The sequence below is a fragment of the Zootoca vivipara genome, chromosome 7 (genome assembly GCF_963506605.1).
Source record: "Zootoca vivipara chromosome 7, rZooViv1.1, whole genome shotgun sequence".
Taxonomy (NCBI): Eukaryota; Metazoa; Chordata; class Lepidosauria; order Squamata; family Lacertidae; genus Zootoca; species Zootoca vivipara.
In genome coordinates this window covers 14,609,406-14,625,366 of record NC_083282.1, presented here as the reverse complement: position 1 = coordinate 14,625,366, position 15,961 = coordinate 14,609,406, and the positions used below count along the sequence as shown (strand labels likewise).

Sequence of the window (15,961 nt, the reverse complement as noted above, 5' to 3'; positions counted from 1 at the left end):
AACTACCACCAGTCCCAGCTAGCATGGCCAAGGGTCAGGGATGGAGGGAGCTATAGTCCAAAAACACCTGGAGGGCCACAGGTTAACCATCCCTGATTTAACTAATCTAAGACCTAGTTCAGAATCGCAGCACTTGGTTACTGTACACTAGATGACCAGCACTTGTATATGTAAATTGACTCCATTGAGACGTGAGGGTCTGTCTATGTTGTAATGTCTGTGCTGTTCTGTTGAGACATGTGAGTCATTCCTTGATGTTGCAGCCATCAAGTGAAGAGCACATATCTATGAATCAACTTTTAACTGCTTGCAGGATTGCAGCCGCTGTCCTTATGCTTACATAGCCTCCAACATTTCTCCAATGAAAATAAGGATGTCCTGTTCTGCGATAATAACAGCAGCAGCAGCAGCAGCAGCAACAACAACAACAACAACAACAACAATTTTATTATTTGTACCCCACCCATCTGACTGGGTTGCCCCAGCCACTCTGGGTGGCTTCCAACATATATAAAAATATAACAAAGCATTTACAAAATAAATAAATCCCTATATAGGGCTGCCTTCAGGTGTCTTCTAAAGGTTGCATAGTTATCTCTTTGGTCCAGGGATTGCATAACTCCATACCTTCCAACATTTCTCTGATGAAAATAGAGACATTATGGGATCAAATCAGAAACTGGGATGGCTTCTGTAAATCCAGGACTGTCCCTGGAAAATAGGCACACTTGGAGGGTCTGCGCTTACATTTTAGAATTCTTTCTGTTATAGTTGAATAGCTTTTATCTGAATATAAATATTTTCTGGTTTCATTTGGGAAATGGGAGACCCTGACCACCACTATTATTTCTTTGTGGTCAAATAACATGAACTCTGAGCTTACGAGCCTTGAATGAGGTTAGTCTACCTTAGGAGGTCGACTAGACTGAGATTTCCCATCAATGCCTTATGTACATATGCTGAAGGAAGAGAGTGGAAAGGTTTTGGTATGCCCTATACTTTCTGCTGATATATTTCCACACATGGCAGCTTAATCTAAAATGGATTAGATTGGGTCCATTCTAACATTAAATATACTTGTTGAGGAGCAAGTGGGTAATTAACTTAAAAAGTAGTTCAGCTGCCTGAATTAGTTCAATAACTGAGTGCACTCTTTATGTTTATCAAGGAGGAAACCTTGGGAGATGACATCTATTTCACATAACTAGTGAAACTGAATTCCCCATGCCACTCAGGGAACTTCCTGACATTTACTAGTTCTGTAACTTGGGGATATAATGAAAACCATGCTAGGATTCTGCTCGGATCCCTTCTAAAATGGCCAAGTAACCATTGGAATATTTATTGGGATGCACATTTCTGTGCACTAGAGCTTAGGTCATCTAATGCATAAAGTGGTCTCCTGACTTGTGAGAACATTACTGAGTCATCATAGCGATCCATAGCTAAAAGTAGAAATCAGCAAATGTGTCCCCTTCTTCAATATATGGCAACCTAGAATTGAATAAATCAACTGTTAAAAATAATAGCAAAAGTCAACTCTCGCCTTTCAAAAACAAACCAACAGTAAGCTTCCGATAAGCTCCAACATTCATCTCCCCTTCCTTGCCCAATTCTTCATTTTTTTACCATTAAAACTTAATTCATTTCCCATCAGTTTGAGAAGATGAGAAATAAGTTAAACATTGTTGCCAGTTTGCTAAAGTCCATTGTTAGCCTGAGGCATTTAGTCCCCAGTCTGTTGATTCCTCTATTTGTGTAGTTGTTTTCTAAAAGGCTTTTATGCAAAATAATCATAACATAAAGATCAAAATGAATCACACCCAAATATTTTAAGCAGCCTTATGATATTTCCTATTTCAATATGCACATAATTTGAGTTTGTGTTTAAACATGAGTGAGACACAAGAAGTGGAATACATTTACCTAATTCATCCTTTCCAAAACAATATGCAAACTGAAGCGTGACCATCCTTCAAAATTCACACTTTGGTGAAGTTTGCAATGCAGTTCTCCTGCCAAGCAATATGTACAAAAATGAACGCAACCGAGGTAAAGTTTGAATACGAATGCATATGTTAGTGAAAACAGTGTACCAAAATGCACTGCATATTGGAAAATATAAATATTACAGAAAATATGCTTTGCCAAGATGTGTATATTAGGCAAACTTGCATACAAAATTGTTGGCTTTGTTTATTACGTGGTTACTTTAGACTTCCTTCAAACTGTCAAAAAGGCACCAACCTTGGTAACTTGAAATTCTACATAAATGTAATCAACAAATTTGTTGAAACAAGGAGAGACGATGATTCCACTTGCCTTTTTTAGATAACAAAAAGCCCTCCTTTTGAGCTGCTTATTTTATCTAGCCAACCATGGTCCCCAACTGCAAATGTTGGAACTCCTTTGGGCCTGTCTCAGAGGGGGGCATTAATGCGGGGAGAGCCTTGGAGGCTCTAAACGGCCTCGGTCTAGTATACCTGAAGGAGCGTCTCCACCTCCATCGCTCTGAGGTCCAGTGCCGAGGGCCTTCTGGCGGTTCCCTCACTGCGAGAAGCCAAGTTACAGGGAACCAGGCAGAGGGCCTTCTTGGTAGTGGCACCCACCCTGTGGAATGCCCTCCCACCAGATGTCAAAAACAACTACCAGACTTTTAGAGGACATCTGAAGGCAGCCCTGTTTAGGGAAGCTTTTAATCTTTAAGAAATTAGTGTTTTCTAATATTTCTGTTGGAAGCCGCCCATAGTGGCTGGAGAAACCCAGCCAGATGGGCGGGGTATAAATTATTATTATTATTATTATTATTATTATTATTATTATTATTGGTAGAGAGTAGCCCCACTAACAGTTACAGCTCACCATGTTAATTCCTTGGATTGTTCCCCCCATTGGTCATCAGTTTGGCACTGGCTGGGAGACAAGAAGACATTCTGGAATGGACAGAAAACGTCTCAGTGAAAAGTCAACCTATAGTACAGGGTCTCCAAAAGTTGGGTCTCCAGCTGTTTTTGGACTTAATCTCATAATCACTGCCCATTGGTCCTGCTAGCTATGGATTATGGGAGTTGTAGTCCAAAACAGCTGGAGACCCAACTTTGGGAAACCCTGCTATAGTAGGACATAAAATTTCCATTCTAGTGTCAGACTAATCTCCCAAGCTCACTCAGCATCATTTGTAGGATCCACAGGGAAGTTCACAAGCAGACTTTGAGGGTAATAACCATTTTCTACTGAAAATCCTTATCTGGTAACCAGTGGCACAGGGTCTTCAAAGCTGCAGCTGGAGCTGAACAGATCTCAGAAGTCCTACAGCTAGGCTCTCTTCTGTAAGAATCTCCTGCAGTCTTTCCACTTTCAGAGGCTTCGGCTGTGAAATATGTAGGAGGACAGAATGATCTGGTTCCAAATAATTAAAGCTGCTGTGGTGGCTTTCATTGTGCCAAGGAGTAAATTGTATCTCTATCTCCGCGCAACTTGGATGATCAATTAAAAATGCATGAGAGCGATTACTGCCGCAATTCAAAAAAGTATCTGTTTGCCACAAATCTCGGTGGACAAGGCCAGAGTTAACATCCAGAGCCATGTTTCATTATTCATAAAGCAGATGTAAACTTGAATGCTAGTCAATTGACATGTTAGTGCTGTGATAACATTTGCAATTCCGTAATTATGGGCAACCTGGTTTGTTTTTTTGTTTTTGTTTTTTTTTAAAAAAAAAACTGTGGGAGTTTTTGGACGGGTTTTTTGTTCATTCCTTCTAACAGGGAAATATTAACATTTACTTTGCCACAATGGAGGATTAGAGAATGTTGATCTTGGATGAGGAAGAGCTGAATTTCCATCAGCTCTCAGCCAGTGCCTCAGGGAGTGATCTTAGATAAGATGGCTTTATCTCAGCCTCCTCTCATGCAAATCTACCTCACAGGGTGGTTGGGGCAAATTATGAGAAAAGAGCAGCACACCAAGACGGGAAAACAATGGGCATTTGTACTGACTGACAACAAAGACTCATAAGAAATGTCATTGGTACACAGCCCTACAGGGGGAAGGAATTGCCACATATATGGTTAAGCCGCTATGGTCTTTAATCTTCATTAGGTTGGCAGAGATTTGTAGAGAGAGATAAGAGCTCCAGCTGCTGTGTTGTGTGGATGCCATTTTCTCTCAGCTTTGTAGTGGAGGAGGAGGTTCAGGAGTTCAGGACACGGGCGGCACTGTGATGTAAACCACTGGGCCTTGGGCTTGCCAATCGGAAGGTCGGCGGTTCAATCTGTATAATGGCCAATGTGTATAATGGGAAGAGAGTGGAGTGTCGAATAAATGCTCTTGCCAGTTGAGGAGCTAAAGTGATGAGAACTCTCAAAAGATAAAGTTGTCCCCAAACTGTTGAGACTCAGCTTTTCATCTTGAAAGTTTAGTGAGCGTGTGCAGTAGTATAACATTGATGACAGAACCTGTACATGTGTGTGCGCGCACTCCTGTGTATGCAGATGCAAGGACAATCTCTCAAAAAGGAGGGTCAGAAGGAAGTAAAAACCATTTGAGAGCTGGCACTGGGTTTCTCCAAGTAGCATTTCAATGAATGCATCTGCAGCATCATTAGAAGTTTACTTTGACAGAATGCTTCCTATGGGAGGCCCCAGTGTGCCATTCACTTAATGTTTGGAAGTGTTTACAGATTCTTTTCTCTCTCCCCCCTCTCTTCTTTTTCTCCCACCCACCCCTCTTCCCCATTTGAACAGAAAGAACGAGAGAAGGGCTCCAATCTGGCATTCATGTTTCGATTGCCCTTTGCTGCTGGTAGAGTTTTTAGTATCAGCATGTTGGACACCCTGCTGTATCAGGTATCGTGAAGGGCAGAATTTATTCCTTTTCTGAATTCATCCCAACTAACATCCCAACCCCATACTAACATCATAACTCAGTGAATCCCCAGCATCGGGATCACATTGCCACAGATCCCCAGCATCGGGATCTGTGGCATTGTGAATGCTAATGCCATTTCAAAATGTCGTGCCGTTCACCCTGAGAATGCAAAGAGGCAACAATAACAAGCGGTTTATTGCATGCTGCAAAACATAGAAGAGATGATATTGCTGGGGTGGGATTGATGCTGAGCTGAGAACAGCTAGCTAGCTACCCATCTCAAAAGTTTATAAGCCACTACAGACCCAGCTGCATTCATACAGCCCATCACATACTAATAATTGTATGTTGTGTAGTACAGTGGTACCTCGGTTTATGAACAGAATTGGTTCCGGAAGTCTGTTCATAAACTGAAGCGTTCATAAACTGAAGCAAACTTTCCCATTGAAAGTAATGGAAAGTGAATTAATCCGTTCCAGATGGGTCCGCGGCATTCGTAAACCGAAAATTCGTAAACCGAGGTTCCACTGTACATCATCATACACAACACTTTGCAGAGTTTATGCTGAGTGCTAGCCATTATCTAAAAATCCTTGATATCTGGAAAAAGAAAATCCTAGAACCTGGAACCTAGGATGGGATACTTTGCTATTCAAAAGGTTGTTATGGATAAAGAAAAATGTGTTTCTAAAAACACAGTAGTTTTATAAAGCTCTCAAAAAATAAGTGCATCAGTAGTTGTGAAGCTGGTCTTCCCTCCACAAAGTAAATATCCATGGCAAAAAAAAGCAATATATGTATTTAGCTATTCTTTTTAGGAATGTTGATTACTCTGATATATACTAGAGTACTTTTCTTTTTTAAACTTGCAGTCCTTTGTTAAAGATTACATGATATCTATCACAAGACTTCTGCTGGGATTAGATACTACACCAGGATCTGGCTTTCTTTGTTCTGTAAGTATTTTTATTTAATCCCATATAATTAAGTTTGTTGATACTTTGGTTGTTTCTTCATTTGTTTTTCACATTGCATTTTCTCCCTAAGAGTAGCTGCCTGTTTGCTTTTGGTACAGAAAATAACATTAACAAAAATAGGTGCAAGGCATTCATTTTTGCTTAATGGCAAAGCAGCAAATTGGACTTCCTCTCCTTCTCCCTGTGTGCGCTTCCAAATCTGTTCTCTGAAGCAGATTTTGATTTCAAGCGGTGGGCCCAAAAAAAGGAAGCCACATTGCACAGGTAGAAGTCCTTTCCGCTAACAGGTTGACTTCATTGGATACAATCGCAAGTGCTTTATGAGGCGAAGGGGATTTATAGAAACTGACCCCCATACATGAAAAATTGATTCAGCAATTATTTTCTATTAATATTCTCCAGATGGTGCAAAGTTATGTACAGCTCTGAACTGATTTATCTACAGATTCTAAAGAGGTAGTGTAGCCTAATATGTATGGTGACCAACTGGGATAAGTTGTTTGTATGCTGCAACAATTGTGGTAATATATCATTTGAGTAAATAAAACGTTTCCAAACAGTCAGACTCTTTTTGTTGCTGCTGTTGTATAGATGAAAATCACAGAAGACGATTTGTGGATCAGAACGTACGCCAGGCTCTATCAGAAGCTTTGTTCTTCTACGGGGGATATTCCTATTGGAATCTATAGAACCGAATCGCAGAAACTTGCAACCTCTGAGGTATGGATGGGTTACAGACAAGTTCTGATCAGGAATGTTTCAGAAACATTAATTTGCAACCAACTGTGACGGAGGGTTCACTTAACTATGTTTTGCTCACCTTTCTTTCATCTCTGATTCACACTTTATGCAGGAGTTTCATTTGCACCCTGTGCAGTGCTGTTTTGAATCTATAAATGTAAAATGTGAGAGGGCATCACACATCTTCAAACATTTTGAAAACATGCACTGGATAGAATTCAAACAACTTCAGTTTGCTGTTGCTCCTGACCCCTGTCCACTATTTGCTTAGAGAATTTAGTTCTAAAGCTGGCCCAATATCCCACACATGTATTGTAGTAGTTAAGTTCCTAGCGATCATTTTGGGAGAACAGCAGATTGGAGGTGAGAAACTAGCTATTTTTCGTTTTATTATTGCCACTGCATTGTGTCATATCATCCAAAGCCACACCACGCATTTGTTATGCCATTGGTTGTGCTTGTTCGACTTCTCCATTGCAAGTTTAAAACTCTTCCACGTGTGTCACTGCAACCTGAATCAAAGAACTGTCAAAATGCAAGGAGTACGAGACAGATCTATTGTAAGGGGGAGGGATTACAGAGAACCCCCCCCCCTTCATCAGAAGCAACCCATCTCCAAGCAGTCATGAGAGCGAGGGGTCTGAAGAGGTGAGTCAGGAAGCGGAGAAGGAGTGCCAGGGCTCTGACAGCACTAGAGAGCCCCTGCTCCATAGGCAGGAAGAGAGAGAGGCGGAAAGAGTGGACAGGAATAGGGCAGACAGAAGACCAGTACCTCCGACTCCGGAACTGAGAAAGAGAAGGAAAGGGAGGCGCTTCTCAGTTCCGAGACTTTTATGCTGGTTGAAAACGCGGAAGAGTTTAGTGCAGGAATCTGACTCGAGCGGGTAGACATGAAATGAGCAATGCATTACACTGTAAATAACGTGCACCATTAAAAACGTCTGAAAGACAAGCATGTGGACGGTCGTTACTCAAGAGTAGTCACAACAACCCCTGACATCTATATTACAACAATCATGAGAATTGCTTCTGGCAAGATCTCTGAAAGACCACTACATATGTTTGTTTGCCCACAAAACACTGTGCCAAGGAAGGATGCAAATTCTGTCAGAGAAAGATACTATAAAATCAGCCCTGATACTTGGAAACAATTTGCTTGATTGCGGATCTTCAGCTTTGTTTCATTCTAGGGATACGTGAAATTCTCCTGGCCAATTCCGTGAAATTCCTCTACAACCTTCTGTTTTGCCTCAACTTTAGTTATAGGAAAAATTCAACAACAGCTTTATTGTTTTTAACAAATTCACCAATCAACACTTATGATAATTCATTATTTTATAACTGTGCACTCTGAAGAGTGCGTTAGTAATTTCTGTTGGAATCATAGGCTGTGATTTTGTTAGACTCATAGACCTCCTGCAGCTGGAAGAAATCTAAGTATCATTGCTTCAGTTTTGTGTGCTGAATAATAATTTTAGCCTGGTTCAAACAGAAGGTAAGGTAGTGGAACTATGTAACAAGAATTAGATCTTATTTGCCTAGAGCACCATCTTATTAGTTGGTAACTAAGTTGTGAATACTTAAATCTCATTGACTGGAAAATACCATGGCATTAAAATATGACAGTGTGATATATGAAAACATGGATTAGGCTCACATTACCCTTATGTATCAGAAACACTTATTTGTAAATCAGAATAAAGCTTAACTACCATGGAACTTAATTGAGGGATCTGTTTTCTCAAAACCTTGTGAAAATGTTAAGTAATTCTACACTTCTAAAGCATGAGAAACAGTCTCTAAAACATAGGTCTATTCACTTAAGTCCATTAAAAAAATTAAGTAGTCCTGCAGTACACCTCTGTTTTTGTTATAATTTACAGTAAAATAAATTTGCAAAAACTATCTGATATGCAATTGGCATTAATGTATTTGCAACAGCATACCATGTGACTCTGCCCTTTATTACATTCTTAGTTATATTTGCATTCAGTTATGATGGCAATTAGGCCTATCGTTACTTAGACTTTTTTCAAAATGCGAATTTGTGGAACAGGAAATGAAAGTTGCGGATAGGTAGGGGTTTTTTAGTTCGTTTTTTTATTTTAAAGAGAGAACTTTCTGTGCCTTGAGGAGTCACTAATCAAGTTATAAAACAGGGACACTGCATAAAATATATCTAACACAAAATAATAGGGATTAAATATTTTGTTGCTTGGGTAACAAAATATTTAATCCCCATTGATTTAATCCCTAGTGGTGTGAGACTTGTTCAGGAAAATTTCACCACAAAAAAGAAAAAGAAAAGCTGGTCCCATTTTGAGCACCTCTTTCAATCTGGGCCTGACTCAAAATGAAATGCAGTTTTCTGCCATGGCTTCCCTGATGTAATTACCTTTCTGGGACTTGGTCCAAAGTCACTTGGCTTAAAATGGAACCATGTATACATTTTACAGCAAAGGAAACCCATTGCAAGACATCTGGTGCCGAACTGAGCTGATCCTCAGACAGATGGAGGGAGCAGGTAGGAAAGCAAGAAGTGGCCCATCACTTGGGCTTATCAAGTGTTAATACTGAACTATTGACAGGAATGCTTGAAAAGCTCAATTGACTTTTGAGGTGAGCTAGAGGGGCTTGTGCTGGCCAACTGGTGACACCAAACTAGTTCGTCCGCTGCTTTTCTTTAACAGGATAGTCAGATAAGGGGGGGGGACAACGACGACTAAGAGAAAGTTAGAGAAAACAGCATCTGGAGAGAGAGATACTGTAAAAATAATAATAATCAAATGTGGTTTCTATTTTGCAGGTTAGGATTAAAGGTGAGTCTCAACTCATAATGGTTGAAGACTAACCATTAATTGACCAATTTCTAAAAAAAATATTTTATTCACTCAATATAACTAAAGTCTTTGTATGAGATCCACAAATCTGGCTTTAGGACTTCATATAATGATGCCCATTGGCTTTTTTTGTGGGGAAGGTTTGTACATTATATATGTACTTGAGTTACTTGGAGTGAATACAATGTTTTTATATATCTATAACTTACCAAATAGGATGGTCAAGGGCAACTTCTCTGCCATGGGAAACAATTCCTTATGTGAGTCCCACATTCATTTGTTCAAACAATTGTAAATTGAAATTGCAAGAATATTTTACACTACCCACACAGCTAGCCATGCATTTATTTGTACAATCCCAATATTGTGATCGCTACAAATTGTCTGTCTGTATTCATTGTATGGACACTTGTTTGAATGGTGTTCTGTTTTCTTTCCCCTTCGCCTGACTCCCCCTCACTTTGTATCAGTCTCGAGAAATGGCTTCACAAGTAAGTATTTGTCAAATGTTTCCATATGCCCAGTACAGAAATATATCAGACACAGTACCGTTGTGTGTGAAGCCCAGTGCCCTATTGTGGCACCTCCTTCCAAATTATCAGATAAATTATCCGATGAGAGGAGAGGGTTCAATAACACCTCCTCTTCACCTGGTATGTATAGGTCAGCTGAGAAGGTGGAGCCCCTGTTTCTGTATGGGTGCATGCATGTGTCATGTGTGTGAGTGTGTGTCTGTGATGTGATGTGAGAGTGTGGAACAGCCACTCCCTTTCTGGTGGCCCCCAGTGAGTTGGCATGCCACCCTTGAGCTAAAGAAAGAAAATAGTGAGCTCTTAGATGAAAATCAGAAATCACAGTCGATAGTACTTTTTGTATAGGTAAATTAAACAATTTCTAGCCAAAGATAATACAGATTGTTTGAGGGTCCAATTTAAAGTGCTGTTTTTGATCTTTAAAGCCAGAGAGCTGCAGTTATAGAGCAGCATATAAAATTTTTATTTATAAAAAATGGTTTGGAACCACAAAAACTAAAGGATCACATTTCCCTATATGAAATTGTTCAGACCTGGATATTGTTGTCTGAGTCCCTTTTCTGTGTGCTAGCTCAGATGTAGGTTCAGAGAGTGATAATGAGAGAACAGACCTTTTCTGTAGTAGCCTCCACTCCTTGTTTATGGAATGCTCTCCCCAGAGTGGCACGCCAGGCACCAACTTTGTAATCATTTCAGCACCAGGCAAAGATGTTTTGTTTTTCTGGGCATTTGGACAGCCCTGATGATACTATGTTAAATTGCTGAATTCTTTTGTATTCTTTACTTGCAGGTAAATCACTTTGGGACTTTTTAGTGGAAAGTGATATGCAAATTTAATAAACCTAAACTGTCTTAAGGGGATGAGTTAATAGTGCAATCTTGTAATTGCATATAGTCCTGATTGTGTGTAATGCAGACCACAAAGCATTCCAAAATGAGACATTCTATCTAGTGATTTTATAGAATTATGAATGTTGTGTGCATTCCTTTCATTTATAATATAAGCCACTCCTCAGAATTATATCACACACTTAATGTGACCAGGGAAAACGACTATGGGAAAACGATAAGCATAGGAATTCATTGAAACCTTATTGCTCCTGCATTATATAGGTTATGAACACACACCCGATCAGCGATAACAAAATGCCAATGCCTGTCATTATATTAATATATCATTGTGAATGTGGAAATTGTGCCAAACTGGTCTATGTTCTTGTACTATTGTAGCTTCCACTCTGTTTTGCCCAGTGCTTACCCATTCTGACCCTCACAGGGAATAGTAGATACATGAGCTTAAGGAGCCTGTGCTCACCAGCTTTTTGGATCTCCTGATGCAGCAAAGGCTTAGAGCAGGCATCCCCAAACTGCAGCCCTCCAGATGTTTTGGCCTACAACTCCCATGATCCCTAGCTAACAGGACCAGTGGTCAGGGATGATGGGAATTGTAGTCCAAAACATCTGGAGGGCCCAACGTAAAGCTGAATCTGGTTCTGCAACAGGTTCAGGAATCTGAATAGTCTCCCTCTGATGAACAAACTTCTAGCTTGTTCCATATTTTCCATTGCCATTTCTCAGACTCTGGTTGCTGTGAACCTGTTGCACTTCTATGCTGAATGCAAATGTGTTGTTGGAACAGGCAAAAGTAAAAGTGAGGTGCAAACCTAACTGAATGAATATGCCAAAGTATTTGGCCTGATAGCCTTGGTGAGATTTAGCTATCATCTTCATGTTCCGCCCTTTATTTTTCTTCTGCATACTCTTTCACCAACACCATGCATTTTGTGCATTACGACCTTAATTGATTCCATCCCAACCAAGCTCTTCCTACAGTTGTCTAATGGTTGGCCCAACGAGTTTCCCCAAAGAAATTCATAGCTTTTCTTTTGCATGATTCATATCATGGGTCTACTGTGGCGAATATTGGCTGTATTAAATAATGGAACTGGAGGCAAGGAAATGAAAGGGAGGGGGAGAGGCTTTGTCCTGAGTTAATTTTTTTTTTAAAAAAAAATGATAAATGGGAAAGGCATTTTCAAAGGGATTTAATTTCTGGAATGTTTTGGTGTTGTTGTTTTTAGTCTCAAATTTCCATCAGTGTGGAAGAATGGGAGGACACTAAGGATAACAAAGAACCGTTTAACTGCCGTAGCAACCATCGTAACTCAACATCGAGTGATCAGTCTGACCATCCTTTGTTGCGACGGAAAAGTATGCAGTGGGCTCGGCGGCTGAGCCGAAAAGTGCCAAAGCACTCGGGGAAAACTGCAGAGAAAATAAGTCAGCAGAGAATGAATCTTTACAGAAGGTCAGAAAGGCAGGAACTTGCTGAACTGGTGAAAAACAGAATGAAACATTTGGGACTTTCAACAGCAGGATATGGTAGGACATTCCTCTCTAAAGATAGATGCAACTTTCATTTTATGTAGCAATGCATGGGATGAAAGAAAGTGGTCACATTCCCTTGCCAAAGGCTCGCCAGTGAACTTTAGGAAGAGTTGGATAAGAGAGCAGATCCTCTCATAGATACATAGCTCTAGAAAGCAGGGACTAGATATAAATGGACAGTTCTTTCAGTGGAGAGAAATAAGGTCCCTTAAAACTATGTACGTATTGGGGCCAGTGCTACTTCATTTCTTCATCATTTATCTGGATACAGGTAGGTAGCCGTGTTGGTCTGACGTAGTTGAAACAAAATAAAAAAATTCCTTCCAGCAGCACCTTAGAGACCAACTAAGTTTGTCATTGGTATGAGCTTTCGTGTGCATGCACACGAAAGCTCATACCATTTATCTGGAGTTAGTGATAAGCAAAGAAATGGCCAAGTTTTTGGAATACACCAAATTATTCAGGTGAAAACCCAAGCAAAATATGTTTCTTATTAAGAAAATGAAGATCTGGTTCTGGTGAATATTTCGAATCAAAATTATTTGGTAGCCACTTTCAAATCATTGCTAGGTTTCTGTACAGGGTCATCATTTCCCTTTCTAAAAACCAACCAACCAACAAACAAGTTTTTTTTTACTAAAATGCTTATAAAAGGACCAAAGATAATTGGTTAAATATAGCTCTCTCCGTTCATATAATTATAAGAGCTGGAAGGGAACACAAGGGTAATCTAGCCCAGAGGTTCCGAATTGGTGGTTCGCAGGACCCCATGTGGTCTGTGGCACTATTCATATAACAAAATCTTCCACAGAGATAGAAACAAAATCAAAAGTAGGGAGCTCATGGCCTGGCTTTTTGAAAAACAGGAGGTCTACAGTACTTAGCTAATTGGGAACCACTGATCTAGTCGAACCCCCTGCAATGCAGAAATCTTTTGCCCAATGTGGGGCTCAAACCCATGACCCTGAGATTAAGAGTCTCGTGTTCTACTGACTTTCAAAAGCTATCATGCTTTCATAAATAGTATAATAGAGTAATATTCAACCATTTCAGACCAGGACCTACCTTTGTTCCTCCGTGAAACACAACTTGGGACATACTTTCATTGATGATCAAATATTTTATATTTCTCTTTAACTTTCTGCTTCCCCTACCACCTCATTTATTCCTTATCTTTTCAATAAAATAAAGTGGCGGTTTTGGTATGTCTGCTTTGACCCATCATAGGTCTAAGTATGACCTTCATGTCTGAGTCATTTGAAGTGCAAGCCACACATCCTTTATTATTCTCTCTCTTTCTCCTATAGATGAAATGAACGATCATCAAAACACTCTTTCTTATATTCTGATCAATCCTTCTCCAGACACACGACTTGAACTGAACGATGTTGTGTAAGTTGAGGCCATAAAACATAAGAATTTACTGAGCTTCTAATTTGCACTTTCATGCAACAGAGAACATTTCTTTCTAAAGCTGAGCTGCAAATTCTCATTTTTTATTTTTTATTACATTTTAAGCTTGAAATGGGAGGATTAAGCAGAGTGAAAGATTTTGGCATCCACACAATTATCACAACTGCTTCCAGTTTGCATAATCCTGATATTTCAAGCAGTAGCACCAAGTGCTGCATGTCATTTATCTTGCCTTTTTACTCATGGAATTTTCATGAAGCCAAATTGGAGTGAAGGGAGGAAGCAATGCTTGCTCAACAAACCCTCTTGGTTTGTCGAAATAAAGTGTGGAAGGTTTGCATGATACTGTACATAGATATCAGTTGTGTTGTTACTAGCTATGATAGGGAATCATTGTGAATTCAGTTTGGAGTTTTCTTGTTAAATCTAATGGCAACTGTATGTCTATATTTTTGTAGATATTTGATCCGCCCAGATCCATTGTCATATGTTCCAAACACTTCATCCAGCCGGAAAAACAGCTTCTGCAATGCCGTTGCACAGGACACCAGGGAAGAAACACAGCTTTGACGCTTCACACGGATCATTGATGAAAAGACGTTTTTATACAAATAGCTGTTTTGAAATTGAGTGAAAATAAGATGATGGATTTATTATATCCAAGCCTTTAGGCATAATGGTCAGCTAACACACACCGGGCAACTACTTTACTGCAACCACAGGAACGATTAAGAAAAACTCGGTCTGCTTTCAAAACAACTAATCTGTCTTGGAGATAAAAAATAACAAAGAAGAGACTAAAATCAAACAAGTGTGCCCAGAGTGTTGCTCAGTGAAGGAGGATTTTAATGGGGAATCTAAATGGATTATTTTTTCAAAGAGATATTAGAAATTAATATATTCTTTTCTTATCCTGGTTTTCGTCAGTTGCTTTGGGGAAGTGGCTTAATTCTTAACCATGCTGTGTACAGCATTCATTGTGATTTTTCTGTCCCACAACCATAAACTTCTGGTTGTTGCAGTTAAATTAATAATCAAAGGAAGTTACAGGCAAGTCCTAACATCTTAAAACTGGAATTCAAAGCGAATGTTCTGAAAATTCGCTGTGGGGTGACAATAGCCCAGTATGCATTTCCGCTGTCTTTTAGTTTGTCGCATTTCATAATATAGTCTTTTTTCAACCAATTTAAATTCCTGGCTAATTTAAAATATTGTTTGTTTGGATTTGTAGCCCTCAGTTAAAGACTCAGGGCAAATGTAGCATCACAAACAAAAATGCAGCAATCAATTTCTGTACTAGAGACTCACAGTCCAAAGGAGAACAGTGTGGCAAACAGCTCAGCATTGTTCCCTGAGTTTGTAAGCCAGCAACCTGGTAACCGCATTCCTGCTTGCTGTCAATGTACGAAGACGTAGAAGTTCAGAAGATTTTTATCAGACTCAGGCAGAAAATGAAGCTATTTTGTACACTGGATTGGGGGGGAGGGTTTTTGTGAAGCGTCTGTCACGAAGAAGGAAGTGCAGAATGCTTGGGGGCACCTGCTACTATAGCACAGCTGAAGTTAAAGAAATGGCTTGTTCAGTTCCTTGGTCACCATTTAAGGACAGGATATTGTGCATTGTTTTAAAAAGCAAGATGTATGGAAGGTACGATGGCCTATGAAATGTTCAGACAACATGTAGCTCAAGGTCCACAGGCTTGTAATCTTCCTACATAAAACGTTTCTGCCAGACAGCTTAGCACCATGCTGGTACTGTATGGAGAAGGATTTGTCCACAAGACAGTCATTCTGTAAGAAAACGAGAGAACAGTTTTTTCCACTGGAGAAGGAGCTTTGAAAGACGGAAGAGACCTACAGTTTTTTTTGGGGGGTGGGGGTGGGGGGTTGTTTTTAGTTTTTACAGATTGTCAGTTGCCTGCCCCTAGTCTAAGCCAATAGTTAGACTATAATTTTGCTGGAGTCTTTTTCTGCAGAGTAGTCAATCTAATAATAATAATGATGATGATCTAATAATTCATCCAGCCCTAATTCTATCTAAGGCAGGCCAAAAACCAGTAGGTTAACTTTGATGTTGTTCTTAAATGAGATTTATCCACACCTATGGCCTGATTCATTCATTATTGCTACTGTATGGGAGCTGCTTCCTGTGTCACGCCGGTTAATGTTTTTTTTTTTTGTTTGGACAGCTTCAGATGCAC

At 39.7% G+C, this 15,961-nt stretch overlaps 1 protein-coding gene across 2 annotated transcripts in view; it reads left to right on the top strand.

The window, feature by feature from the left end:
- KCNT2 (potassium sodium-activated channel subfamily T member 2) overlaps positions 1–15,606 on the top strand; it is a 207,306-nt gene extending 191,700 nt beyond the window's left edge. The window contains exons 21-27 of one of the 2 annotated variants that reach the window (XM_035123142.2): positions 4,746–4,847; positions 5,742–5,825; positions 6,438–6,566; positions 9,898–9,918; positions 12,042–12,342; positions 13,656–13,740; positions 14,220–15,606. In XM_035123142.2, coding sequence (XP_034979033.1) covers positions 4,746–4,847; positions 5,742–5,825; positions 6,438–6,566; positions 9,898–9,918; positions 12,042–12,342; positions 13,656–13,740; positions 14,220–14,331 — 834 coding nt within the window. In that variant the 3' untranslated portion in view covers positions 14,332–15,606. The remainder of the gene's footprint in view (positions 1–4,745; positions 4,848–5,741; positions 5,826–6,437; positions 6,567–9,897; positions 9,919–12,041; positions 12,343–13,655; positions 13,741–14,219) is intronic. The other variant, XM_035123140.2, reaches the window with a different exon arrangement.
- The last annotated feature ends 355 nt before the right edge of the window (positions 15,607–15,961 follow it).